The sequence below is a fragment of the Acanthochromis polyacanthus genome, chromosome 16 (assembly GCF_021347895.1).
Source record: "Acanthochromis polyacanthus isolate Apoly-LR-REF ecotype Palm Island chromosome 16, KAUST_Apoly_ChrSc, whole genome shotgun sequence".
Taxonomy (NCBI): Eukaryota; Metazoa; Chordata; class Actinopteri; family Pomacentridae; genus Acanthochromis; species Acanthochromis polyacanthus.
The window spans coordinates 11,924,337-11,952,331 of record NC_067128.1 but is presented as its reverse complement, the minus strand read 5'-3'; the positions used below and the strand labels follow the sequence as shown (position 1 = coordinate 11,952,331).

Genomic DNA, 27,995 nt, shown 5'->3' with positions numbered 1-27,995 from the left:
AAGAAGAAGAAAAGCATAGGGTGTGGAGAGAGCACACGAAGAAGAGCTAGTTCCGGGTTGTTTGTTTTGGTCGGTTGTCGTGACAGCAACAGTTAGCTTAGCTTCAGTTAAACATGTCAGCTGCAGAAGACGACACCGAGCTGAGGGACCTGCTCATCCAGAATCTGGAGAACAGTGGAGTACTCAACAAGCTGAAGGTCTGTAGTAAACGCTTAGCTCGTTAAAAGTCAGCCAGACCGCCCATTAGCTATGCTAGGCTAACGCTAGCTCAGAAGCTAGTAGTCTGAAGTTACAGTGACATCAGTTCAACTTGACAGTGGTGCTGTAAGGTTTTATTATAATTGTAACCGGGGTTTTATGACAATTTCGGACAATTTAAAAAGTTTTCGTTCGCAAACTGAAACACAACCAATAAAACTTGAGTGTTAGTTGGCTCTAGTTAGCTGTCGTAGCTAGTGCTGTGATTCTAAACTACTGATTGAAGTTAGCTAGTTACTTTGCTAGTCTTGAAGCTAACTTTCATTTATTCAGGAAATCCTATTCAAGTGAAAATGTCTTCCTTCGAGGCCGAAATTAACTTCTGAACAGGCGTAGTGCCAGAAACTTATTGTGAGCTGCTTGTTAAAGCTGCATATACAGCTTTGGCAATAATTGTTAGAAAACTTGTTGGTTTCTTTTCCAAATCTACACAACCAGCTGTCTCTATTCGTTATTTTTATATGTTATCATAGTGGTAATATAATTACAGCATTATAAAGTCTTATAATAATTGAATACATGCAGTAAATTATGCTTATAAGTGTAATATGTTATAATATAATGTATATTAAGAAAGATAGATAGATAAATAAATAGATAGAGATTTTTTTGTGAGTTACCATTTTTTGTCTGTATGCTTCTTATGTAAAGTCAACATGTAATCCTCACCATTGCCTGTAAAACAAGACTTGCAAGATGACAAAAACACCACCATGTTGGTGCTTAACAAAGAGCTAGCCATCTTGGAATCACTAAAATGGCTGTCTAATACAACCTTGAAAAGAAACCGCATGGCAGTGGTGTAATGATTTTTTCCTAAGATGTACCTCTGTAGCTGCTTTTATCTGGGTCAGAAACTCATAATGTACAAATACACATAACTTAATGTTTGTGTTCGCAGCAAAGGTTTGCCTTTGTGAAACTTTAACGTTTCTTGTAACCGAAGCAGTCTTTGATTATTTTTTTTTATTCTAACATTCCCCATTGTTCTTTTATGATTTTTCAGCTTGGCTCGTCTCTTTGCAAAAAAAGAAATAAAAACTGAAGGAAATTAATTGTGTCTTTTACTTTCAATAAACCAAGAAAAACTTATGTGAATAGTGAAAGGTGACTATTGTAATTTCCAGCACTCAAGATAATGCCATAATATGTTTTATCTGACCTGGTCTGCTGCCCTCAGGTCAGAGATACAGGTCACTCATTTTTAAGACCAAGAGAGCCGTGTCACGTTCCATCAGACTTATGAACGCCTGAGTTATTTTACTACTACCTTTTTAGAATCTTTTTTAATTATTTATGTATTTGGCACCTCACAGTTTTGTAAGGATAACATGTACATTTTTCATCTTACATTTTTTTATCAGTCTTTTTATCTACTATCTCTGTTATGTTGGATGTCTTGTGTGTGTATAGTATGCTGCTTGTGTTTATTATGTATGCTATTCTTGTCATGCATGTGAATTGTATGTACAACATACACACAGATGCTCTGGCACTAATGAAGTTCCTAACGGAAAAATAAAGTTCTTTGAATTGAAAGCCCAAAACTACAAAAATATTTAGTGTGTAACTATTTAATATGACAGAAAAAAATGTAATCAACACATCGGAGAAAGATGCGTTAACTTACTGTACTGGATTTTTTGCTTGAAAATTTGCTGAAATGAGTTTCTTATTTATTCTCAGTTGATCAAATTATTGACTCCTCAACTAACCTTTGCAGCTATCAGCTGCAAATGACTCAGAATACGACCAAGACATTAAAATTGTGTGTGAATGAGCTGCAATGTAATGATGAAGGACACAACAAATTCAATTCGAGTGTGTTTATTTCCTGTTTGTTCCTACAGGCAGAGATGAGGGCAGCAGTTTTTCTGGCCATGGAGGAGCAGGACAAACTGGAGGTGACTCTTTGTGCTGATTATATTCACAGTTCAGGTGTTTCTTGTGTCTTTGCTGAATCTCATGTAAACGGCCTCCTCTGTCATCCTCAGAACAAAACTCCACTCATCAATGAAAACCTGAAGAAATGTCTCAACACTAAAGACGGTGAGTTAATCCTTTAATTTCACGGTTCAGGCACCAAATCTGTACTTTTTGGTTTGATAATTTTTTCCACTCTCTTGTTAATTTTTTCCTTCCTGGATGCATCTACTTTCTTCATAAATAAATAATGGAAAGGCTTTATTGAGCTTATCTCTTACTCTATGTCATTATGATACAGCTCAGTTATTTACATGGTGAATGGTATGGAGTAAGATTACTGTCAAAAGTATTCATCCACAATTCTAACCATTCGTATTCGTAATGTTAAACGTTTGTATGTTAATAAAAAATGTGTACACAAAATTCTGCTGTCATATGCATGAGTTTGATAAATTAAGGGTTGGGATTGTTTTTACGAGTATGAACCTAAAAGTTGTGAGTGCAACTCTAATTTCTACGACTACGAAGTCTTCCCTGTGAGGACGAATTCAAGTTTATGGGTACGAGTAGAAAAATACTGGAATGACGTCACATAGGTCACAGGGGAAGGTAATCGAACACAGATTGCTCCAAACGCGCATGCGCCATTTATAAAGAGTAGACGCCGGGTGGACCCGGTGGACCTACCGGGGCAGGTGACGCCTCACAGGTCAAGTAAATAACACATCCAACTTCTTGTAATTTATTTATTTCATGAAACTGTACTGTTTTAATTGATATACAGTTTATGGACGAAAGACGGTACTGCTTAGCTTGCACGCTAACGAGCCGGGCCGGTGACACATTAGCCTTCTAATGCAAGAAGGCTAATGAGGAGGCTAAGGAGGCTTAATAACAAAACAAACATAATTTGAGATTATGAATCGTGGCAATTGGCGTATGAATCAGCCCATTGTACAGCCTAAATTGCTGTAAATTAAGTCCAGTTTTAGTTCTTTGCAAACTCAGACACGTGCATTAGTTTAGTTTACAATGAATCTGGCGGAGTTCGGTAAAGTTGGAAAGATATTCACAGATTCGGACTTCCGGCATCAATAACTCATGAGATATATGTTGTCAAAACATGAACGATGCCTCTTTCAAATCGTTGTAAGGTAGACAATGTGCTACAAGGCCAATTTTATCAAAAGTCGCTGTATTTCAAGCTACAGAAATAACATTGGCGTCTATGAATAGCCGGCGGTGCAACGAGTGAACAGGGACCGTCTGCAAATAGCAAAACCGCTGCAACAGCGAAAAGAGACGCTGCACATTTATTCAGTAACTTTACTCTTGTACCCTGTAGAGCCACTAAAATCACTGGAGCCATGAATCGGCTGCGGCTGGTCAAACTACAACTCTTTGTTTGGTGCTAAATGAAAAATTGAATTTTAAGGATTTTTTATGTTTTGTATGATTATTTTATGAGTATTAAAATGGCACTTTTCTTCATGTATGTGGTATATTTTATATAACACACAGGAAAAATGGCATAAGGGCATAGTGTACTTGTTTGTCCAAACACATAATTCTGTATAGTAATGGAATTTACAATCCTTACCAAAGAAGAGTATCAGATAACGCCAATATACCAAACAAACTGTTTAGACTGTCACCTCAAGTACTGATGATTGAGAAGAAAGACGATAAGACACTTTATTGCAAAGTTTCAGTGTCAATTGATTCATTTATACCATAATGTTAAATTGAGAGTAATATTTTTCTAGTTAAGGACTGTACAGACAATACTTGGAGGTAATAAACCAGACGGTCTGACCAGCACAGGTCACAGCAAGTACACTATGCCCTTATGCCATTTTCCCTGTGTTATATAAAATATACCACATACATGAAGAAAAGTGCCATTTTAATACTCATAAAATAATCATACAAAACATAAAAATTCCTTAAAATTCAGATTTTTAATTTAGCGCCAAAGCAAGAGTTGTAGTTTGACCAGCAAGAGCCCATTCATGGCTCCAGTGATTTTGGTGGCTCTACAGTGAAGTTATTGAATATATGTGTAGTGTCTCTTTTCGCTGTTGCAGCGGTTTTGCTATTTGCAGACGGTCCCTGTTCACTCGTTGCACCGCCGGCTGCTCATAGACGCCAATGTTATTTCTGTAGCTTGAAATACAGCGACTTTTGATAAAATTGGCCTTGTAGCACATTGTCTACCTTACAACGATTTGAAAGAGGCATCGTTCATGTTTTGACAACATATATCTCATGAGTTATTGATGCCGGAAGTCCGAATCTGTGAATATCTTTCCAACTTTACCGAACTCCGCCAGATTCATTGTAAACTAAACTAATGCACGTGTCTGAGTTTGCAAAGAACTAAAACTGGACTTAATTTACAGCAATTTAGGCTGTACAATGGGCTGATTCATACGCCAATTGCCACGATTCATAATCTCAAATTATGTTTGTTTTGTTATTAAGCCTCCTTAGCCTCCTCATTAGCCTCCTTGCATTAGAAGGCTAATGTGTCACCGGCCCGGCTCGTTAGCGTGCAAGCTAAGCAGTACCGTCTTTCGTCCATAAACTGTATATCAATTGAAACAGTACAGTTTCATGAAATAAATAAATTACAAGAAGTTGGATGTGTTATTTACTTGACCTGTGAGGCGTCACCTGCCCCGGTAGGTCCACCGGGTCCACCCGGCGTCTGCTCTTTATAAATGGCGCATGCGCGTTTGGAGCAATCTGTGTTCGATTACCTTCCCCTGTGACCTATGTGACGTCATTCCAGTATTTTTCTACTCATACCCATAAACTTGAATTCGTCCTCACAGGGAAGACTTCGTAGTCGTAGAAATTAGAGTTGCACTCACAACTTTTAGGTTCATACTCGTAAAAACAATCCTAACCCTTAATTTATCAAACTCATGCATATGACAGCAGAATTTTGTGTACACATTTTTTATTAACATACAAATGTTTAACATTACGAATACGAATGGTTAGAATCGTGGATGAATACTTTTGACAGTAATCTTATTCCATAGAATGGCTGTTGTTGTAGTCCATGTATGCCACCACAGGGAGGCACCATGGCACCATCAGACAGCTCTGAGCCTCCACATCAGTCTAATCTCGTATTTGGCAGGTTATTCACAGTTCAGGGGTTATCTGAGTTGCGGGAGAACCACAGTTCTGCCCAGAGAACACTGCTGTTTCAGGCTGAGACAAGGGAAACCTCACAAATAGACACAGTTATACTTGAGTGACTATGGGTGACTTTATCTCGTAATTTAACATTGAATAGTTCCTTTAATCACAAGATAATGCCCTATACACTGATGTTGGAAGAGCTGGCAGCACATATGTCAGAGTTTGGCCAACTTTTTCCTTTAATCCTGCAAGTAAAACTGATGTGGAGCAGTTGTTCTAATGAGGTTTTTAGTCTGTCAGAAGCATGGATACTCAATCAGGGAACTGCTGGTGATCTAACAGCTGGAAGTTAGTTGTAGTGTCAGAAATCAGAGTTGGAAGTGAGCCGTGTTATTTCATTTGATCCTAACCTTGACAGCACCAATCTGCCAGTCCAACTAATGGATTGAAAGAAAAATATCTTCAGTGATTTTGATAATCAGTTCATACTTTTATGTCAGTTGTCATGAAAAATTTCTAAAAATCTTTTGGCTCCTGCTTCTCAGATGTAAAGATTTGCTGCTTTCACTGTAATTTCAGACTGATGAATAAAAATCTTTAGAATAAAAGTAGAGTGTATAAGGTTGCTGCAACTGATAAAGCTGTCATTTTCTAACAAAATGTTTAAATAACAGCATGAAAAAATAACTGGCTAATTGATGTTTACAAGAAGGGGCATTAATCGCAGCCTTACTGTCAGTGTTTTATTGTTGAATTGTCTTTGAACTACAGCACCAGACTAATGTCTGATGATGCTCTTGGCACTGGTATTTGATAATCAAAATATTACAATCACTTAAATTGAGAGTCTTAATTTTTTTTGTGAATTTTTGGATATGTTTCTCTGCTCGTACATTTTTGAACCTGCTTCATGTCTCTGCAGGACGCCTGGTTGCCAGTCTGATCGTGGACTTCCTGCAGGTGTTTAACCTGGACTTCAGCCTCGCTGTGTTCCAGCCAGAGATCAACTCAGTGAGTTTTCATACAGCTAATACTATAACAACAAGCTTCAGTGGTTTCAGCATATTATCCCCTGACCTCCCTTTCATCATATCAGTGCTGTTTGGAACAGTATTGAAGCCTCTTTTATCCTGTTTACCTGCGCTCCACTGTGAACTCTCGTGTGAAATAACACACCACACAGCTTCATAACAGCATCAACAACTTTAAAGGCTACATCTGCTAACATACTGTGGCTGACAGACCACCACTGATGCTCTGCTAAAATGTTCCAGGTGGAACTAGAAGCTCTAGAGTTTCTGTTCCAGGAGGCATCAATTTAAAGAGAATAAACACTCAGATGAAACAAATGGCAGACCCGAGGGCTGTACCACGGAAGTTATGTTGAGCTAAAAGTCAGAGTTTTCAGTGTCAAGAAGGTGGATCTCTTCTAAACTGCCAGATCACCATGGTACCTGCTGCTGTGGTTTAGAGGAGGTTATGTTCAGAGTTTCACATTGGAAGGAGCGTATCCTTTCAACCAAAACGTTTGCTGATGTTTCTTTATGAGCGATGCAGCTGATAGAGCAGAGTTCAGAAAATGGATTATTCTTTATTAGAGAGAATATTCAATCAGTAATCAGTAAGTTATATCCTGCATTATGGGGCGGTTTCAGACCTCAATGCACTTCAATACAATATCATGTTTAAATAAAGTAAGTTTATTGTGCAGCTACACTGATCAGTAAAATAAATAATTTAACACACGTTGTCGACCACCATTCCTGTTTTACATCATTTACAGTCGCAGCGCTTTCTACCGTTCTGTATTTTTATAGTCCTCATTGTTCTTCTTTGTAAAAACCTGTTGGCTGACTTTTGACACACCATCGGTTCATTGTGTGCAGAAGAAGAGTCAGATGATGCGATGAAAGCCCCCTTTCGTGTGAACCTGCACTGAGTCTGAAGCAGAAAATTCGAGTTTAAAAAGACAGAAAACCACCTTCATGACACCTGTTGTTACTGACTGCGCTTTTAGTTTTTGTTGAGCCAACTCATACAAAGAAAGCCCAGCTATGCCAAAGGTCCGTCATATTATGGCCTTCGGGACCCCTGTGAGTTTGTTCTTTTGATGGATAGAGCCTTATAAAACTAAGAACTATGTAGTGAATTAGTTAATGCATGCTCAGACACAAAGACGCCAATGTGACCACAGTGTGACGAAAATGCTTCCTTGGTTTGTGGGTGTGAAATGTAGATAACGCAGCGACGTGTTACTGCTATGTGATGGTTTCCGCTGAATGTGTTGCTTGAACGCAGTAATGCTCAGACACACACAAGGACATGTTGTCTGTTTAATTAAGAGTAATGAAGGTCAGAAATACTCAGTGATTTAGTCTTAGAGGGCCAGTAATCATAAAACCTCTGTGCTTCATGTGACTGCTGATGGTTTATGTTTAATATCAACAATAAATCATCTTTATTTTTATCCAAATGACCTTATTCCTCTAACAGGCTGTCACTATTGTAGAGAATAGCTTTAGAAGGGATAGCTTGAATAACTGGCCAGTTAAATGCCAATTTGATATTGGCTGTTTACAGGGAGCTAGCAGGGGCTAATTTCTCATCTTCAATGCTGCAAATACACTACATTTTTTTTTACAAATATTAGCACCATTTCGCAAGAGAAAGAGTAGCAGGTGGAGAGACAGGAGCTAATGCTATCTGCTGAGCTAGTGGACTTGAGGGAACATGTTAGCTATCCTTTCAGTCTAAAATTAGCAGAAACTCTGCAAAACAGGTGTTCGAGTAGAGCAGGTGTGCCTCACAATTTGAAATTAGCTGTGAACAGCAATAAGATTTTTTTTGTTAAAACATCATTTTGTATAAGATGCATGAAACAGCAAAAATAACATGATACTGCGCCATGCATCACCCATCGTGCACTCTCATACTATCAGCATCTAGTGTTTGGTGGTGTATTCAAGGACTCTAAATAGTATTCAACTTCAAAAATTCCCAACCAGCACCTGTACTCAGGGATACTTCTGCACTTTCCATTTAAAATTAGATCAGCTAATTATTATTAATAATGATAATAAGGAAAAGAAAAAAAGCAGAAATTACAACTTGATTTAAAAGAAAAGGCCTTGAATCAGCTGCAACTGTGATGTTTGAGAGTGTGTTTAAATTCAGTAGCAGCAGAGAATAGAGAACAGTAGGCATAAAGGAATACAGTAAATAGATGATTGAAATAGTTGGATTCATTTTGATGCTCTAGGTCAGGGGTGCCAAACTAGTTCGGAGGCCTCATTCATCCTAATTTGATCTCCAGTGGGCCGTACCAGTTAAATGACAACATATTTAACATATCACCATTTCTCTCAAATATTGTTCACAAATTGTCCCTCAAATCTTGCGACATCTGTGGCATTGTGCTGTGAGATAAAACTGCACCTTTCAGAGTGGCCTTTTATTGTGGGCAGTCTAAGGCACACCTGTGCACTAATCATGGTGTCTAATCAGCATCTTGATATGGCACACCTGTGAGGTGGGATGGATTATCTCAGCAAAGGAGAAGTGCTCACTGTCACAGATTTAGACAGATTTGTGAACAATGTTTGAGAGAAATGGTGATATTGTGTCTGTGGAAAAAGTTTAAGATCTTTGAGTTCATCTCATAAAAAATGGGAGCAAAAACAAAAGTGTTGCATTTATATTTTTGTTGAGTGTAAGAACCTATAAATAACCACAACTCCAATTTTTTCTTTTCTTTTGGTGTAAAGGTAAAAAGGTAAACCTAGTAGATAAACAAAAACCCATTGTAACATTGTCAAACTTTCAGTCTCAGATGAGGCATGTGATCGGTATCTTCTCACAGATCTCTCAGCTTATCTGTCGTCTGATTAGTTTCAGAAAGGTTTGAGGTTACGTAGAACCTTACTGCAAATGTTGAGCTGCCACACTGCTCTTTCAAACCACCTGCGAGGATTTGCATCGTGTATAAAAAAATAACCTAAAGCTGTCAGGAAAAAACATGTTTGCTTGTAAAAAAAATTCCAAATTCTTCTTAATAATCATTCAAAATATTTATATAAACTAGCTGAAAGTTGTCAAGCATATCAATAATGTCAGTGTTGCTGATGCACGGGCAGCAGCAGGCCTTAAACATGTGACTGTCGGTGTTTGTGTGCAGCTGAACGGTCTGGACAGCCGGGATCTGGTCTGCAGAGAGCTGGGTCTGTCCGAGTCGGAGCTGAACAAGAACTCTCCGGTGCTGCTGGAGCTCGTCAGGAAAGGACAGCACAAAGACAAAACAGACACTGAGGTGAGGAAGACATGGACCACCTGGTTCACTTTAAATTCATTGTGTGATGATCGCCGCAGGTCATGAAACGAGTGAAAAACGATCGCATTTGATCACTTCTCTCCTTTCTTTGTGTCTGAATGTGAACAGGGAGACAAAAGTGGAAACATCCCCAAGGTGAGCTTTAATGTGTCACAGTGTTTTGAGACATTTTCTGTTCTATGTGTGCCGTTTTTAAAACTCGTCTGACCATGAAGTGGCGCTTCCTTGAATTGACAATGCAAATGTTAAAGCCATCTATGTTAATTGCTGCTGCTTGTCAACTGCAGCAGTGTGTGTGTGTGTATCAAGTGTGTGTTTAGAGAGATGCGGGTCTTGTTGGGTGTTAAGATCTGGGTCTTTGTGTGTTGCGCTCTCAGTAGGTGGAACTTTGGTTTCCTGTTGATCTCGGTGTGTCCTGGTTTCTGCTGCTGAAGCTTCACTTTCTGCTGTCAGATCATGCAATGGACAATGTAATAGTACTACTGTTCCCACCGCTGCTACTACTCTCACTACTGCTGCTCCCATTGCTGCCACCTCTATGCTTCTTTGTGATCAGTACTGAGACATCTTCGTAGCCTCATTCAAGTGTTTCATGCTTACTAATCATTCAAATAGAGGAAGGAAATTTGGCATTTGAGAATGTCATGATCGATTCATAATTGATTGATTTTAGAAACAGGAAACCAGCTGGGTTTAGAGGCAGTGTGATTGGTTAGCTGGTTGTTGCTTGTTTTCGGTCAGAGGACAGCCTGTTAGTCTGAGAAGGTGGGTCTGGTCTCCAGCATCGGGCCTCTGCGGTCATTTCACTGAGTTGAAACATAGCTAGCAGTCTAAACTAACGGTTTACTGTTTGTTGTCACAGCTTTTCCTCAGTTGAAGGTTCCAGTGAAAATGCGTCTTCTGTGCATGTGGCTTTTTCTGATGCTGGTGTTGTTATATTTGTCATAAACCCACTTTCATTTTTATTAAATTTTTCACAGTAAGATTGCTGCAAAGTACAAAAATGTTTTGCAGTGAGGCAGCTACAATCTGGTAAATTATTCTGTGTTTTTATTAACAGACCGATTATCTATTGCCTTGTTTTTATTGATGTGTTCCCATATATTCCCTGCTGAAATCCTCCCATAATAATCCATAGATTATAAACTTCTGTGCTTCTGCAGAGAAAGCAGTATTTGTCAGGAAACAAAAAAGAACTCTGAAGTTGAGCTCATCTTTGTTCCTAAACCGTTCATTGCAGCAGTTCAGCTCTGCAGGAAAACATTTAGCTTCACAAGGCTGCAGTCAGATCACAATGAGGAGACTGCTGCTGTGCCTCCCAGTGTGGGGACCCAGTATTGATCCAGCTGCTGTGTGATGCTGCAGCTGTCTCATAAAGGACAGTCTGCATTTGTTGAGTCAGAGCGAGACAGGCTGAAAGAGGAAGTGAGAGTTGTTATCGCTCAAAGAGACAAGTGGAGCAGTTGTAGGTTCATGCCCAGTTTGACCCCTGGCTGTAAGTCCTTGTGGGCTTTGCACGTTTATGTGGTGACACAATGAATGACATCACATGCAGTGCTGACAAAACGTTTCATTTTCATTTAAATTTTCAGTGAAAGGGTCATTCTTGTTTTTGTTTCAGTGTGATGTATTTCCTATTACAGAGCTCACAGTAGGCACATTTATGTGCTTTAATGTTTAGAAACACATTTCTAATTCATTGCTGCAGCACCTCTTGTCACTGCAGCAGCTGTATAAAGGGGGAAACCCATAAAGCAGAATATGCGCTCTTTAATGTGTCATGTCAAATTTTGAACTCTTGATCTTTGAGATTCAAAAAAGCAAATAATCTCACAAAACAACTTAATTCGGGTGCAAAAAGCACAAGTAGCCTGCAGTTTTTAAGATTCTGATTTATGCATAACTCTAAATGAAATGAAACACAAAAACTAGCCAAAGGGACAATAAACTATATCTTGACATGAAAGACAAATGTGGCAGGCTGAAATGAACTGAATTATCCGTTAAAATAATACCGAAGATGTTGCTTGTAACAGAGAACTTTTCTGCTGCATGCTGTGTGTGTTGTGGTTCTATTAAGCAAGAATCGGTTATCGTGTGCGGCAAGTACAGCCTGTAATAATGTCAGCTCTGGTTAAAGCTGTAGCAGAATGTCGTCCTCAGCAGGAGTGAGAACGTCGGTGTATGTCGATGAATAAAGGAGCTCAGCATTTTATGGGTGATTTGTGGCTCATTGTGGTTGCCTGTTGTGCAACAATTTTCACCAAGCCACGATTTAACACAAGCATCAACGTTTTCTGTAGCACATGGCAGATAAAATAAGCAAACTCTGAGAGGTGAACAGGAGGTCACAGATTGCTTCATCCTTAACAAAATCTCTCCTTTTTCTCACAGGACCTCCCTCAGAAACAGATCGCACATGCCCGGAAGAAATTTGACTTTTACGACAAGGTGAATGGGACGATTTGGCTGCCTGTGTTTGACCTCATCAGTGTCTGACCGATCAGTCAGTGTTTGTACTGTAGCTGTTATCTTCCTTTGTTTCCACCTGCAGGACCGAAGCGGCTCTGTTCTAACAGAAGATCTGACAAGCGTCTTCACAGATTTGTTCCCCAGTTTGAACAAGTAAAAAAATATTTCTTATTTCCTCTTTACCATCAATGAGACATTTATACCAAAACCAAAGAGCCAAGCACGTGGAAAGACATTCTATGAAAGTCATCCTGAAAGAAAGATTGGGGATCTTTGAGAGCTTCGAAATGAACATTCTGCCAAGTGCTTGGTTTTGAGGCTCCTTTGTGTGTCATTCAGCAATAGCTCAGCAACATTTGAATCAAAATCTGACAGTTGTGAGGTCTGATGTTCAGCTGTCAAACCTGATCACACCTCTCTCAAACTTTGACTTTTGGCAAACAAATGCTGCAAACACCTTGCTTCCTGTTTTAATTGTTGCTACAATGGGATCTGACCTTTATAAAAGTCAAAAGTATGGTGAAAAGAATGGTGTGCTGAGGCTGATAAGGCATTATCATACTGAAGACATGAGCTGTTCTTGGTGCTCATTTTGGTTGGGTTATTTGTTCTGAAAGTAATTCTGTAGTTCCGACAGCTTAACTGCTGGATGGTTCTTGCCACACAGCAGAACAGCTGAATGAAGCTGATACAGATGGGTAACTTTCTGTTTGTGACCTGCAGGAACATGTTGGAGAGGTTCATCACTGATGAGCTCAGAGCTGCAGACAAAATCTTCTCTGAAAGTAAGTTTTTATAGAAACTCCACCACTTGATCTCATACAGCTGTTCAGTATATTCTCTATAAAGAAGCTATAACGGCAGTTAAATATCATTGAAGTTACACTCAGTTAATTAATCAGTCAATCCAATTAATTTATCAAGAGCTTCAAAACAACATAAAAAAGACCAAAGTGCTTTCCATCAGCATGATAAAACATAGCAATACAGTTTGGTTTCTACAAAACCATAAAACCATAATGCTCCTCTTCACTTGCATCAGTGTTTTTAAAACCTGGACATCCATTAATTCACCTTCAAACAGTCAAAGCTGCTGAGATTCATCTGTTTTTAACCACATTTCCTTTAAGTCTATGAAAATTCTGAGAAAATCTATTGATCTGTTGATCTGACCGTTTGCTCTGTTTGTTTACAGCGATAGACTTCCACTTCTTCATGGGGATGTACAAGCGTTTCTACAGTCAGTGCAGAAGTGTGGTGAGATTCTCCCAGCTGTTGATTTCAAATGCTCTTTTTATGCTTTTACTTGAAGTTATATCGGGCTTTAAGTTTCATCTGATGCGTTTCTGGTATAGAATGAGGTCCAGGACATGTTTAGCCTGGACATTAATAGAAAATCTTGGCCTCTTTCTGTTTGTTGAGCTGTCATGCTTCACTGTGATTAGCTTAGCAATGAGAGCAGTGATGCGAGTGGCTGAGAATGAAGTTATCAACTATCACACCTTGCAGTTTATGTTCACGTTTATGACACCTTTTGTGCCGCTGCAACTGCACAAACCGGGATATTAGTGGTATGTTGGTTGGAAACAAAACGACTCTGAGAAGTTTATTCAAGACAAGCAAATGCAGCTAAGTCTGTCTACTGTAACTGCTGCTACTGCTGCTGCTGAAGTGTCTACAGGGCTTCAGACTGCAACCAGAATGGTGCAATTGCGACCTTTTTTCAGACTGTGGGAGTTAAAATGTCAAGTGGTCGCATTGTGCCAGGTCATGATGATCATTAAGCTGTGTTGGTGTCACTCTTCCAGTAAAGGCAGCAACTGTGTTAACCATAATGGTGGAAAGTAGTACTTAAACTTTTTAAATGTTTACTGTGGTATTTGCCGTTAAATTGCACCTACATGTGCTGTTTTTTTCTGCTCATAGAAAAGAGATCATGTAGGAAGAAAATCACTCAGTTATGTACCGGACAAATATGACATGAGAACGCTCTAGTTTAACTCTTTTTAAGGTCCCTTTCGGTCACACAACTGTCTGAGCACCGCCAATGCCTGCGATGTGGGGCATTTAGGGAACATTGGTAAAGTGTTATGTGAAACGGTTCAACACCACCTAGACCTACAACCCAGAGTCTGAGAGACAGTCTGTCCAAAAGGCTCTGATTGGTGATGAGTGATTCTCGAAGCTTCTCTATGTTTTTTCACCTTTAAATAGTTGAAAGTCTATGAATATTATACAATCAGAGGTTGGATCTTTTTGTCAAATTGAGATGGGTTTTTGTAATTTAAAAATAATTTTTTGTAGCCATCTGTTCCATGCTGAATATAATAAGCAATATAAATAATAAACATTTAATATAATGTATGTTTTTTACATTATCAATTTTACATTATTTTTGGTAATAAATTAATCTCAGCAACAGAAACTTGGGAGCCGAAAGAGTCGGCTCTTTTCAGTGAGCCGAGCCATAAGACTTCCCATCACTACAGGAGATCAGGTTGTGACGTCTTCACAGTTTGGGATGTACAGCTGCTTGTGTCTAATTTATATGTTGTATTTTTTGTTTCGAACCCATCCCTGATCTACAAATGCAGACATGAAAGTCCTCACATCTGAAACTTGTAAAACACACAAAATGTTCCCTAGAAAAGCTTGAGCAGCCTCAAGATGTCCAATGGTAGCAGGAAAAGAAAATAAATTAACACTGAATTCCCTTTCTGTTTTAAAGTATTTTCTGATTCATACTCTTCAGGCTTCTAAAAATCGTTCGAAGGAGTCTGAGAGGACAAAAAAAATTGTTTTGCGGCTCCCTGTTCATATATATACACACACACACACAAACACAGAGGAAAAACTGAAATGACAGTAAATCCTTATCATCCTTATCAATCCTTATCATTTGTAGACATTTGGAGGAAATTAAGAGTTTTTGAAATGTTGGACTGCTCCTTAAACAATTACTGCTAGTGTTGATTTTTCCACACGGTGGATTTAAAACAGCCCAATCTGATGTTATGGTTTTCCATCATTCCATATTATAGATCTGATAATATCTCAATCTGAAGCTGATTTATTCAGCTTTCCACAATCAAACTTGAATGGGAACTCAAACAGTTCAGTGCATTCTGTTGCACATATAACGAAGTAAATATCCTGCAGTTAACCAGCCGTCATGCAGGATCTTTTATCCAAACATCTGATTGTTTTTCAGAGCACTAAAAGTGGTGGTCACTTTATTAATGTTGGTGACAGAAAAACATTTTCTCCTGTGTTGATGTTGTCTTTGTGCAGGTTGTTCTGGACTCTGATGTCAGTCAGCCTCGGAGTCAGATTCCTGATGAGAAAATCCGCTCTCCATCTGCCAGTAAGGTATGTTTGATCAAACCAGGTGCAGATATCCTTTGTCCACCCTGCTGGACCTGCTTGTTGTGTGTACTGAAAAGATAATTCTGGTTTATTTCAGCCTGCTCTATTTTTAAACAAACCATCATAAGCAGATGAATATGCAGAGATAATTAGACACCTAGTATCTCACTAAATTATCCAAGTGCTAAAACTTCCTTGGTGTTGAGAAAGTCAGGTTTATGGCAGAGCGTTTTTTTTTTTTTTAACTGCATTAGGCTGGATGGTGCAGAGATGTACCTAGCATGTCAGTGTGTAGAGTTGATATTAGCATGTTAGCTCAATCTCAGGTGTGGAGAATGATCTTAGTGTGTTAGATCAGTGTCAGGTAAATACATTGATGTTAGCGACTTAGCGTATTCGCTCAGTGTCAGGTGTGGAGAACTGATCTTAGGTGACTGGGAGGTATTTACTGTAGCACTGATGTTAGCATGTTAGCTTAGTGTCAGGTGTTGAGAATGATCTTAGCTGATTAGGAGGTATTTAGCATTGATTTTAGCATGTTAGCTTAGTGTGAGGTGTGAAGAATGATGTTCCAAGTCAGATCAAGTTTTATTGTCATTTAGCTGTACAGTGCAGGCAAGATGAGAGAGTGTTTCTCCAGGATCCAATTAAAGCAGTTAAGTTGAGAACACCCTCCAGCCCACACACAAACGCGCATCCCTGAGATGTCGTTTTTATAAATTTGGTAGTTGAATTGCTGTTAAATGTCCATAGCAGCTGCCTGTGATGTAAAGTGCACAACAGTTAAAGTGACCTTGTGGAATGATAAATAATTTAAATGCTGAAACTAAAACCTGTAAATACTAAATTAGATTAAGGTGCAGAATTGCGTGCATAATCAGATTTGCGGTTCAGCATTCTGACAGCTTGTGGAATGAAGCTGTTGATCAGTCTGGTGGTTCTGCCTTTAATGCTCTGGAAACTTTCAGTCATGTGCAGCGAGCTCATGTTAGCATGTTAGCTTAGCGTCCGTTGATTAGAGCTGGTGTTAGCATGTTAACTCATTGTACGGTGTGCATAGTGATGCTAGCATGGCAGCTCAGTGTCAGGTGTGTAGATCTTATGGCTGCTGTCCCTGTCGTGCACAGATCCCCAGGTATAAAGGCCAAAATCACAGAGGACAGAGTCAGACAGCAGCCAAGGTAACACCATGCAGAGCAGAGGAGAGTCTTACTAACATTCACTATCACAATAAACAACACCTCTGCTACTAACTCTGACCATCAGCTGCTTTAATATCATCTCTGACCTCTCCTTCCTCTAACTCACTAGCAGCTCAGAGTAGAAAACATTCCAGGAGCTGATTCTCATGATTTTTGTTATGTATTTATTATATTTTATTAGATTTTTCTTTCTGTATTACTCTAATTTAGTATATTGTAGATACATAGTTTAGAAATATAAGGTGGCAGCTGTTTAAGGAGTCCAGTGAGAACTAGTTGAGTATCATCTTCAGCAGCTAAAACAAACATCTCTGACTGTTGCTGTCACTGATAAATTATTGAAGCTGGTAGAGCAGAGGCCAGACAGGAACAGATATCATGATGTCAGCTGACTGGTCTGCTCTGATTGGACATTTGTGCCAGGCAGTAAACATGCCAGTGCCCCCTGTGAGAACACACCCACTTGGGTTTCAGTCTGACTTCACAGCCAGGCTCAGTAGGAGGGGAAACATGAGTTTGCTGCTTTCAGGAACTCTGCCCTAAAAATGCAAACGCAGTCTGGCTGTGCGAAACGAAAATATTTCTCCCCCTGAAACCTGATTCATGTCATCCTCTGATGCACTAATTCACCTGTCTGCTTCAATCATTTGCAGCTTAACAGAAACACTTGAGCTCCATTCAGACAGGATTTATTTCTGCAGGTGGAGGTCTGTGATTTTTAATACCGTCTCCATTTGAAGCTGCAGAATTATTCGTCAGCAGCTCTTGTTTACAGTTTATCATGGATGCACAGACAACTATCACTGCATTACCGTGATACTAAAGAAAACTTAAGATTCTCACGCAGGTTCTGGACCGTCTGCTCTGATTCCTAAGCGGAAATTTGCTTTCCTGCTTTTGTTTGCTCTGCTGGATGCTCATGTTTATCACAGACCAGATCCTCCAGCCTCACCAAGTTCAAAATACCTCATGAACTATGAGCTAAAGCACCAGAAATATTTTATCCCCCACCTCCTCTTGAAATGTAAATCCCATCTGAATGGGGCTGACGATCAGCGGCTTTAAGTGCAGTTCAGTCTGCAGTAAGTTTTCAAATCAAAGCTGATATTCAAACTAAAGCAGCGTCAGCACAAAGACAGACTGAGTGAAATCAGCTGCACTGCATCAGCCTGTCTGCAGTGTTTTAAAGATTTGAAAGGAACCAAATTCCTTTCTGTCGACAACATGAGAGATACATTTTTATGTTGTGGTTGTAGATTTACTGAAGGTATGGAGTTGTCTGATAAGAAAATGCACACATTCACATTTTTGTCATCATTTTGTCATTAAGAAAAGACACAATTTAAACTTGCATTGATTTGACTCCAAAGACAATAACAAATAAAATAGTGTTGTTGTCATGTGAGACGGTGAAGTGCAGCTGATTCCACAACCACCCTCTTCATCAGGGCTCCGTCTGTGTTTGTTGGTGAACACCAGCTTTAATTTGACAATTTACAGTTGAATTCGCTTATAGAATTGGTTGGTATTTTCAATAAATCATCTGCTGCATAGCATGAAGGCGTGGATGCCGCAACTGTTGCTCAGCTGCAGTGACACACAGACAACTTTAATCAGCAACAGTTGCCGCCACATTTTTCTCTTTAATCCTTCATCACCATCTTTCTAATAACGGTCTAAAGGGGATTTTCACCGCTGCTGGCAGTTATTGAGGACTTTACCTGAGCTTGTTTTGTGTTGTTGCTCAGGACTCGGAGCATTCGGTGTCTCTGGGCAAAGGAGAGTTTCAGCAACCAGCTCCCAACAACAGGACGTCCTCGTCTGGTCTGAGGAGGGAGCGTCTGGACCTGGACCTGGAGGGAGACGGGGAGGACGACCCCGACGACGGAGATTCATTCTTCGACGACCCGCTGCCCAAACCGCAGAAGACCTACGGCTGGTGAGAACGGCTGACCTTTCACTCGTAAATCACTAAAGCTTCAGAGTTTTCACTGCTGAATCTGAATGTTTGGTTTCAGTAAGCAGCAGCTGCCTCTTTGTGAATCTGGGAGAATAGCAAAAGAGGCTGGGTGAAATTTTAGTAATATATTAAACAAATGTTTAAAAAAAGCTCTCTCATTGCAACCAATTGCAAACTAGAACAGTTTTTTCTCTGCTTTATATCACTGTTAGCTAAATATTTTCTGTCTGTCTTTGAAGTTTAAAATACTGACAAAAAGTGTCGGTAGCACCAAATGTCACACGCTCAGCTTTCATCATTTGTAAGTAACTGAAGTCATGATTAAGTCAAGTTTCAGCTCAGATCTGAGATGAGCTGCTGTTTGACAAGAAGCTAAGAAACAGCTTTTACGTGGCAACTACAAAATGCATCAACCTTATTATCAGTGTTGACAACATCCAGATCCAGCCTGAAAACGAGCAGCTGATTATTGTGAATGTTAAGATGTTAAAATGTTGGAACATCTTTGAAAAGATTTAATAAAATGCATTGAAACATATTTACCGTAATAAATTTTTAAATAATCATTTCATTGTGTATATTGATTTATTTTTGTAAAATGCTACGAAAAATAGTAAAGTATCCATTGCCAAAGTGTCTGAAAAGAAAAAAAAAAGGTAAAATACCCTCCAAAACTATTAATAAAATGTCTCAAAACACAAAAACATTGCTAAACGGCCTCCTCAAAAAATCAGTAAAATGTTCCCAAATATAAAAAATATTATTAGAATGTAAAAAATTAAAACACTGTCCCATAAATATTAATATAATGTAAAAAAAATAATATAATGACAGCAACAAAAGAGAACTGTTGTCAGTATATTGACAGTAATTCTCCTTGTTCACAATAATCTTCCTTTTCCTCCTTTGGTGTTTGATAACAGAAAATAGCCAGTAGACTACACAGACTGCATCCAACATGGAACTAGAAATCAGACCATACTCTAAACTAGAATACAGTGATCATAACCAACATTCACAAACAAATCTGAGTATGTTTCAACGATTCTAAAATGATCCACAGACTCAGTGGCGGATGTTTGTGTCTCAGTTGGTTTATTCTGTGTTTCTCTGCTGCCTCTGAAGTCAAAGCTCTCTGTTTGGAGAAAAGGACTCTTCAGAGAAGACCAGCAGTCACAAGGAGTGAGTATCACACCTGTGAGCACAAAATGTGAAGAGTCTGCAGGAAAGCTGTCAAAAAATGAAGCTCTTCAGAGGTTGAGGAAAATAAAGAAGAACAGATATTTTCCTCTTTGAGTCCCTTAGAATAAGAAATGACTCCTGAAAGGTGGCGCTTGGTGTTCCTTTATAGCTTCCTTCTTGCTCTCTCGTCTTTCATGTTCCTGCGATTCTCTGTGTCCTGCAGAGCTCGTCTCACCTGTCCACGTCTCTGCTTCACGCTGCTCTCACACCTGTAGATTCCTGTTCCTGCTCTGCTTTAAATGTCCTCCTACTTCCACTGGCCTGCCTGTTCTGCTCTCCTCATGTTTCCCTGTCCTGCCCTTCTTTCTTTCCCTGTCCTCCCCTCCTCACTCTGTAGCCTTGTCCCCCTGAGGGAGGAGAGTTTCTCTGGGCCAGTCGTCTCCCCCATGAGACGGGGTAAAAGCCTCTGCGAGTGAGTGTTGTGCACGTCACCCCGTCCAATCAGGACTGTCAGATGAGTGAGCCGGACAATTCAGTGACCAGTTAATTTTATTTGAACAGCTGATTAAAACCAGTGATGGTAAATGTGTCACACATAGAGAGACCTCACTCAGGAAAAACAACTGAAAGTACAAGTTCCAAAACGGCAACTTGTTGAAATTGGCGGCTGATTTGATGATTAATAATTTCTGATGTTACCCCAAAGTGGTTATTTCTAGGTTCTCAAATGCAAAGGTAATTGTAAATTTCTTTCTTATAAGAAAGTCAGTGAAAGATGTTTGAGTTTGAGGCTGGAAACGCCTGAGAAAACTTAAAAAATAATCAATGATGAATCATTTGGTTGTTTCCCCTGTTATGGGTCAAGTCTCGTGTTTCTGTGTGTGAACAGGTCATCGGGTGGTGTTCACATGAGCTGACAAAACTGATGAGGTTCTGGAGCCGCTGCGGTTCTCTGTGATTAGGTGGAATATTTGTGCGTATTTTGACAGTTTGGAAAATTTCGTTACAAATCAAGCATCATCCACCTTTACTGAATAAAATGAATCACCAATTTCAATTCCTTTCAAAGTGTAAATAAACGTGAAACGATCTGTATCCATGCCAGTGGAATGCCCACTGTTGGTGTGACATGTACACACAGATGAAAACTAACATTTTTCAAAACCCATTGGAAATAAAACACCTCTATTGATATTAAAGCTCATGTTCATAACATTAATCAGCTGGTGCCAGCACCCCGGTCCTCTTGAGATTAGATGATTGGTTGATGGCCACCTTATCCTTCTCAGAATCACAAGCTGAAGTCTCTGTTTGTGCTTCTGTAGCTCCTAAACCATGTTTTTAATTAAATAAAATTAGACCTGAAGTGTGATGAAAGCAGCAGAATGCCTGTCAGCTCAGTCCTAGTCTGATAAGTCTTTTGATCACTGATCAAATGACCAACAGCAAAGTTTCTTTGCTCATGTGAGCGCCGCCTGACGTACCAGCCGCAGACAAACCTGTTTGAAAGTTTGTTGTTGTTGCTGTGCTGTCAATTTCCCAGCATGCACCAGGGAGGAAGAAATTAGAAGATTCTTTCATTTTAACTGTCACTACTCACAGTTAAAGCCCTGTTCGGCTGTTTCTCTGGTGTTAATGTTCGCCGACTCTAACGTGTGAAGTGGTCAGGGACTGAACTCGGAGCTGCTCAGCTGACTGGCTCAGATTACTCTGTTTGACGTTGTGGGATCAGAGCAAGCGGCGTCCTGTTAGCGCTAAGAGACGTGGAGGGAAACAAGTGTCCATGTCAGCGCCGGTCCCATGAGGATGGCTGTAACTGAGTCAGATTACGCTTCGCCGTCGGCTACATGAAACTTTAATGATCTGCGAGGGAAAATGGGTCGCTGAGAGAGTCAGCAGAGCATCTCGGAGCTTCTTCTCGCTCCTGTTTTTACATTCAGGACAAGAGAAAACAAGCGGACAGAAATGTGACACTAAACTGTCCTGAAGGGTACAAATGTGACAGACTTTCTGCATGGCTGCTCAGGACACCGAGTGTTCCAGGGCCTCGGACTGAGAGGAGCGCTGAGAAGCACTATGAGACATTTTAAACTTACTTTAGAGGCAGCTTTAGATTCAGGACAGGTGAATGGATGACATCAGTGAAAAGTAAAGAAATACAAATATGATGTGCATTGACTCTGTCTTTACTTCTCCTTTTATTTCTTTCATGTTCCCCTCCTTTTCCTCCTCTCTCTCTCTCTCTCTGGTCTCAGTCTTTCTGTCCTGGCTGGTGACTCAGAGGTGAAGCGAGACGATCCTCTCTCTGATCATAGTCACAGCGCTGAGCTCAGGTGAGCTTCAGGTGGAATCGTCTCTCTCTGTCTGTGTACATCTTTGATCAGTTGATTCATTACTGAATCCTCCGTTTGAAGCCAGAGTAAACCCTGAAACAGAAGCAGGGAACTAGTAGGGTTGCTTTTATGACAATTTGTACTCGCATGTACCAGACTTGGAGTAAATTTGGAATATTTTAAGCAGATCTGCGTTATGTCCTAGTTTTTAGTCATGTTCAGTGAAGTTGCTGTTTGTTCTGAGATTCGGGTCCTGTAAAGTCAGCAGCTGTGTTACATTTTCTGAAAAGAGCTGCAGTTATAAGATTAAAAGTTGACATGATAAAGATTGTATGAGATTTATGGAATACAAACTTCCAAGATTAAACTGTTTGAGGTCAAATAATTCAAGCTGATGAGTAAAGCTGCAGAACTTAATCAGTTTACTGACCTGTTCAAAGTAGAACTAGAAAAGCACTCAGAGAGTGCAGACCTCCGCCAAGGATAGAGAGGAAAACAGGAAACCCATGCAGTAAAGGATCATGAGCTGGAATCGAACCTGCGTCTCTGACACAGTTCTGTTTATGAATCACCTTTCTAACCAGTTGATCTATCTGGTTAGACACCTTGTTCTAATTTGTTGGACGACATACTAACCTATGATGTTTTTGTCATATTTTGGACCACATACTAAAACATACTGAAAAAATTCAAAGTGATCCAGAATCCAGGATCCTTTCCGGATTGCCACCAAAATTAAATCAGCTCTTCCTCTTACCATAGTCTACATCCCCTCAAAATTTCATGTGAATCTGCCCAGGCGTTTTTGAGTTATCTTGCTAACAGACAGACGGACGGACAGACGGACACACAAACGCCGGGTGTCACATAACCTCCTTGGCGGAGGTAATGATAGAATCCAGATCAATTTATCATATAAAGAACCCAAATAATTCACTGTTTCTAGGCTCGTAAATGTGACGTGTTGTTGATTTTCCTTGTTACACGAATGAAGGTAATGTTTTTGCATGTTGTTCAGACAAAAACATAAATATCTGCTCACTTTTCATATTCCTTCTTTTTCCTCTTTGTTATACTTTTTTAATTAAACAGACTCCTTTTCATTCTTTATATTCGGCATTGAGTGTTCCGTTTATTGCATGACTTGTGCTAAATACTCACAATTTAATTTGCTGATTTAAGGATGTCACACTCCAGGATGTTGTGACGATGTTTTTCAGCGTTATTGAAGTTTTACTAAGTAAATAATTAACTGTAAAATGAACTGGCAGACTATATGTTATAGGAATGGATAATAAGAGCTTTAATGATGCAAGAAAAGTCTAAAACCTGAAAAAAGACTTGTGTAGAACTTTCTTCTCCCTTCAATCATCTGACGACCCCTCAGATTTATCTGACCCCTCAGGTTGGGAACCACTGAAATGAACTATGTGACTTTATATAGAACATCTCCACCTGCACCGTTTTCAGGGTTGCGTTGTTTGTCATGCTGCAAGACGAGGAAGTGTCTTCAGTCCCTTTTTAGTGTGTTTGATGCGTTATCAGCCCTCAGTTCCTCATGTTTTCCCTCAGTTTGAAGCATAATTCAGATCTGAGGGTGTTGGAGTAGAAGTAGTTTCCTGGTGAGCATCTTCTGACGTTTTCCCAGCGGTCAATAAAATCAAATGGTGCACAAATATTTACTGTCTTTTGTTCTCCAGGAAGGTGGAGACGTCGGCGACTGGAGGGAGTCCAGCAGGAGCCCCGTCTGAGGCCCAAAGAGGAGGAGGAGGAAGAGGAGGAGGAAGCAACATGTCAGAGCAGAGCCACAGCAGAAACGGTTAGATTTGTTGCAAAACATTTCAAACTTCCGTAAGACTCTAAACAGCTGTGTAAAGTCTGTCCTTATTTGACGCACCAAACTTGATGTAAATTTTGCCCTATTTAAAACACGTCTAGTTGGTAAACAGATACATTACAGACATTGACTGTCCTACTTTGAAAGTCGTGTTCTACTTTGAAAGTCTCATTCTGGGTTTGTGCAGACAGGATCTGCAAGGGCTTGGAAAAAATGGTTTAAGAAGGCATTAAAAAGTCTTGAATATCATTTGAAAAGTCATAAATACATCTTTAGACCTCCTATAGACAGTAACAGTTGTTGTGTTTCTTGGTGTGGCTACAGTGAAGCTTTAGTCAGAACAACAATTAGATGAATTATTTTTATGCTGCTGCTCTTTTGAGTAAAGTGTTTGTTGATTGGTTTGCAATATAATCTGAAAGTACAGACAGATGCAGATGATGAGGCATTAGAAAAAAATTTATGATCTGAGTGTGCTACTCCTCTGCTCCTAAATATATTTCTCTGTAGTATAAAAAGAGCTGAAAAAGTCTTAAGTCTTAAATCTATTTAACCTCCAAATGTGCTGTTACATCAAAAAGACGTAGAAATAAGCCTTTAGAGTAGAAAATTTCAATAGAACTAGGTGTTTGAGGCATCGTATTGCAGCTGTGCAAAGTACATTTCCTGTACAGAAGATGGAGGTTAAAGATTGTCGTAGTTCATCTCCAGGGTAAAGGGTCACCCGATGTGGCTGATAACTGACACTGATTATTACAAATGAAAGAGACTGAAAACTGATACTTCATAGTGATTTACTTTTGCGGTGAGAATGGGAAAATTTAGACTTTCTCCACAAATCTTTGCTAAAATATCTTTGTTTTTCTGTCTATTTAGTTGAAAGAGAACTTTTGAACGTTTGTCCTTCAGTGCTGATAGACTATTACTCGTACCGTGTAACTAATCAGGTCGGGCTGTGCTCAGGATGACAGAGTGACTGGATATAGAAAGAGGCAGCTGCATCCAAGCCAAGCTTTATCAGAAACCCTAAAAAACGCTGAATACAGGATCTGATAATCAGCCAGGGCAACAATCTGTCAGTCATTAGTTCATGAAAGTCTGCGTCACCTCTGGATGAAAGCTGGTATTAACTGTCGAGAAGCTGCACACATCTGATGACTGACTGAAGTTCAAAGATGAAACAAGTTTTCTTCTGTCCTGCAGGAGCATCAAACTCCAAAGAAAAGGGCTTCAAGGCTCAGAGTGACAAAACCGGATCTCTACACTTAGGTAAAGTTCAAAAAGACTTTGTCTGCAACTTTTAGCCCAACTTAACATGAACTTTAGTGTTTTTCTTTGATTTATTGAATATTTTGACATGTCCTGTTGGTTTCATCGTTACCTTTTCATGCATATCAACAATCAGTCACCTGTACAGAAGCTCTGAGCTTCACTCTGTTCCTTCTTTTCATGATGTGTCTGATGTATGGATTATTTTTATTATTTGATGAATTCAGTTGAACAGGTGAAACATTAAATCATTAAAGTTACAGATGCATGTGTGGATGAGGAACTTAAAAGTGAAAAATGCTGATTCCTCTTACAGGTTTAAAGGGATGCTAACATGTACAGACTGAGTCTTGTGGAACTGAATGTGGCTAAACGTACTAAACTTTGTTTCCAGATGATGACATTGAATACGACGACGACTTTAATAGGTAAGACTAATGAAATGTGGTGTTGTACTTTTCACGTAATCACACATTTCTAGCTTTTAGTCAACATTTAGTGAATTTCTGAAGCTACAAGTGCAGTTTTTTTCCACTCGGTCTGATCAATGACGTCTATTAATGACGAGGTCTGACAAACATGGTGAATGGTTTTCTTTCATTGTAAACCATCTACAGAAAACTTTTTTTTTACTTGCTATTTATAATCCTGGTTTACTTCCTGGTTCCAGTCTTGTTCATTTCCTTTCTTATTGCCACTGGCTGTCAGTCAGCAGAGCAGAGTGAAACTAGCAGCTGGATGTGTCGTTTCAGAAGTTTGTGGGTGATGAGGTGATTATTACACAGTTTTTTGTGATGCCTTGTTTTCCTGAATCTCTACAACGGAAATGAAGAGTGCAAAGCTACCCTGATGCATAGAAATACTGCAGACACATTGACTGAAATAAGGTGCTTTAAATCCAGAGATCTGAGCTGCTGCTGGTTAAAAACACCATGTTACCTGCGAGGGCAGAAACATTTCAGAGCTGATGATGGTTTCACACACCTCCTGAAGAATGAGACAAATAGTTAAATGTCCTGTGGACTTTAAATGGAGCCTGAACCACATCAGAGAGGTGGGTGGAGATAATGACATGCCAGATAAAATTAAAACTGAAGTGTTATTGTAAAGAAAGGCTATCAGAAATCCGAGTTAAACCATAAACCAGCTTTCATGACTTGACCATACGTTGTCCATTCAGACCTCTGCTTGCCCACAGATGATGCCGTCCTGTAGTCACAGATTAGCACACGTTTAAAAGGAGAACCTGTTAGTCTGGGATCTGATTCCCATCCAACATACCAGTTTTGGATTTTTCAAAATATCCTGGAAAATTCCTTTGGGAAGAGAGTGGAAACCCTGTTTTCTTTACTGATCAGTCTGCTGATTGTTTTCTTGATTAACAAATGAAATATTAGGAATTGTCAGTTAAACAGTAGTTTACTGTCATATTTGACAAGACAAACTAGAGTTGTAGTGCACCAAAGTAGATCTTGCTTGACGGAAATTGTACCAGCTCTCACAGGGAATAAAACAATCTGTGTCATCTGTAGATGAACTAAATAGGCCATAGTGAACTAAATGAACTTTAAATAGACTTTATACTTACATGAGAACAGATTTGGAGCAGACTAGTGTGCACCTGAACATATTCATAAGATTTCTGAAAATAGACATCTATGAACTGGGGATTCCAACACGAGAACTACTGAGGAATATTTAAGACAAATTAGCCTTCCGTTTTTTTTTTAAATGATCTGCTCTTTGCAAAGTTTATACTTGATCTTTTTTGGCCATTCGTTTTAACTAAATTTAGTTGCACTGCCAACTTCTTTGACATGGTGTCTGTTTGGAGCTGAGTGAGTGAATGTTCATTAAACGTTAAATGAGTCTCCACCAGCTTGGGCCAGTTGTGACAAAGTGGAGGTGTTCACTGCTAGTCTGCCCCTCCCACTGCCAAAAAAGATGGATTAATCCCAGAATGGTGCTGATGTAGCACTTTTCTCTTTATGAAAGCTAAATCGGCCATTGTTCAAGCAATCTGAATTTAATCAGATGAGAGGAAGCTGAACCAGTCGGCTAGTCCACCACACTGCAGTCCTGAAGGAAAACATTCATGTATCTAATTTTTTTTTTAACTCTCATCTTGAAGAAAAAACCCTGTAAAGTACTGGACTGAAATGTGGAAACACAGTAGATGACGTGTAGAATCTTTCTGACTTTGTTCGCCTGCTGTTTGTTTGTTCAGCCATCGGTCAGACCTCTCCAAGAGTGAGCTGAGTATCGGGGAGGAGATCGAGGAGGTTTCCATTGAGGGTCCTGAAAGCAGCGATAAGGTGATCACTCTTCCAGTGTCCGTCTCTCCTGCTGCCTTTAGTTCTGTTTTTAAATGAAACTGTCTTGTTGTTTGTTTTGTTGTTCAGTTCGATGAAACCACTCAGGACCTGAGCGTCTCTCAGCTCAGTCAGAGTCACGGTGCTGACTACATGGAGGAGGTGGCCTGACCTTCCATCATACTACACTCTTGTCTTTCCCATCATGCACCTCTTTGTATTTTCATATTTAAGTCTGTACAGTGTCACTGTATCAATAAATGGGTTTCTTGTATTCCATGCTGAATGCAGTTTGTCTGAAAGTGTTTTTCTTGTTGAAGGAAGCTTGAAGTACATTGGCCTCTGAGTCAGGAGAAGTTGTAGAGCAGCGGCAGGGAGGTGAAGCCACCAGTGGT

The 27,995-nt window shown here is 39.6% G+C and overlaps 1 protein-coding gene and 1 long non-coding RNA gene across 9 annotated transcripts in view; one reads left to right on the top strand and one right to left on the bottom strand.

Annotated features, from left to right (window-relative positions):
• LOC127537670 (uncharacterized) overlaps positions 1–27,995 on the bottom strand; it is a 122,116-nt gene that overhangs the window by 75,477 nt on the left and 18,644 nt on the right. The gene's annotated exons all lie outside the window — the stretch shown is intronic.
• On the top strand, positions 15–27,886 carry cep43 (centrosomal protein 43). 8 transcript variants are annotated; one of them, XM_022217908.2, is made up of 21 exons: positions 17–197; positions 2,109–2,162; positions 2,253–2,307; positions 6,263–6,351; positions 9,515–9,646; positions 9,776–9,802; positions 12,062–12,118; positions 12,222–12,292; positions 12,863–12,924; positions 13,335–13,396; positions 15,431–15,508; positions 16,633–16,686; positions 18,456–18,646; positions 19,793–19,849; positions 20,247–20,321; positions 22,105–22,182; positions 23,883–24,001; positions 25,223–25,288; positions 25,683–25,716; positions 27,516–27,603; positions 27,691–27,886. In XM_022217908.2, exons 1-21 carry the CDS (start codon positions 114–116, stop codon positions 27,769–27,771), a joined length of 1,614 nt encoding a protein of 537 aa, XP_022073600.1. In that variant the 5' UTR covers positions 17–113; the 3' UTR covers positions 27,772–27,886. The 8 variants fall into 8 exon arrangements, with proteins under 8 accessions (XP_022073606.1, XP_022073600.1, XP_051816548.1 ...); XM_051960588.1 differs by lacking the exon at positions 9,776–9,802; XM_051960589.1 differs by lacking the exon at positions 16,633–16,686 and having other exon boundaries at positions 18–197.

Coding starts and splice junctions, on each gene's coding strand:
- cep43 (XM_022217908.2), top strand. CDS start 114: ATGTCAGCTGCAGAAGACGACACCGAGCTGAGGGACCTGCTCATCCAG. Junction 9,803..12,061: donor AAAGTGGAAACATCCCCAAG/GTGAGCTTTAAT, acceptor TTTTTCTCACAG/GACCTCCCTCAGAAACAGAT. Junction 18,647..19,792: donor CCGCAGAAGACCTACGGCTG/GTGAGAACGGCT, acceptor CTGCCTCTGAAG/TCAAAGCTCTCTGTTTGGAG.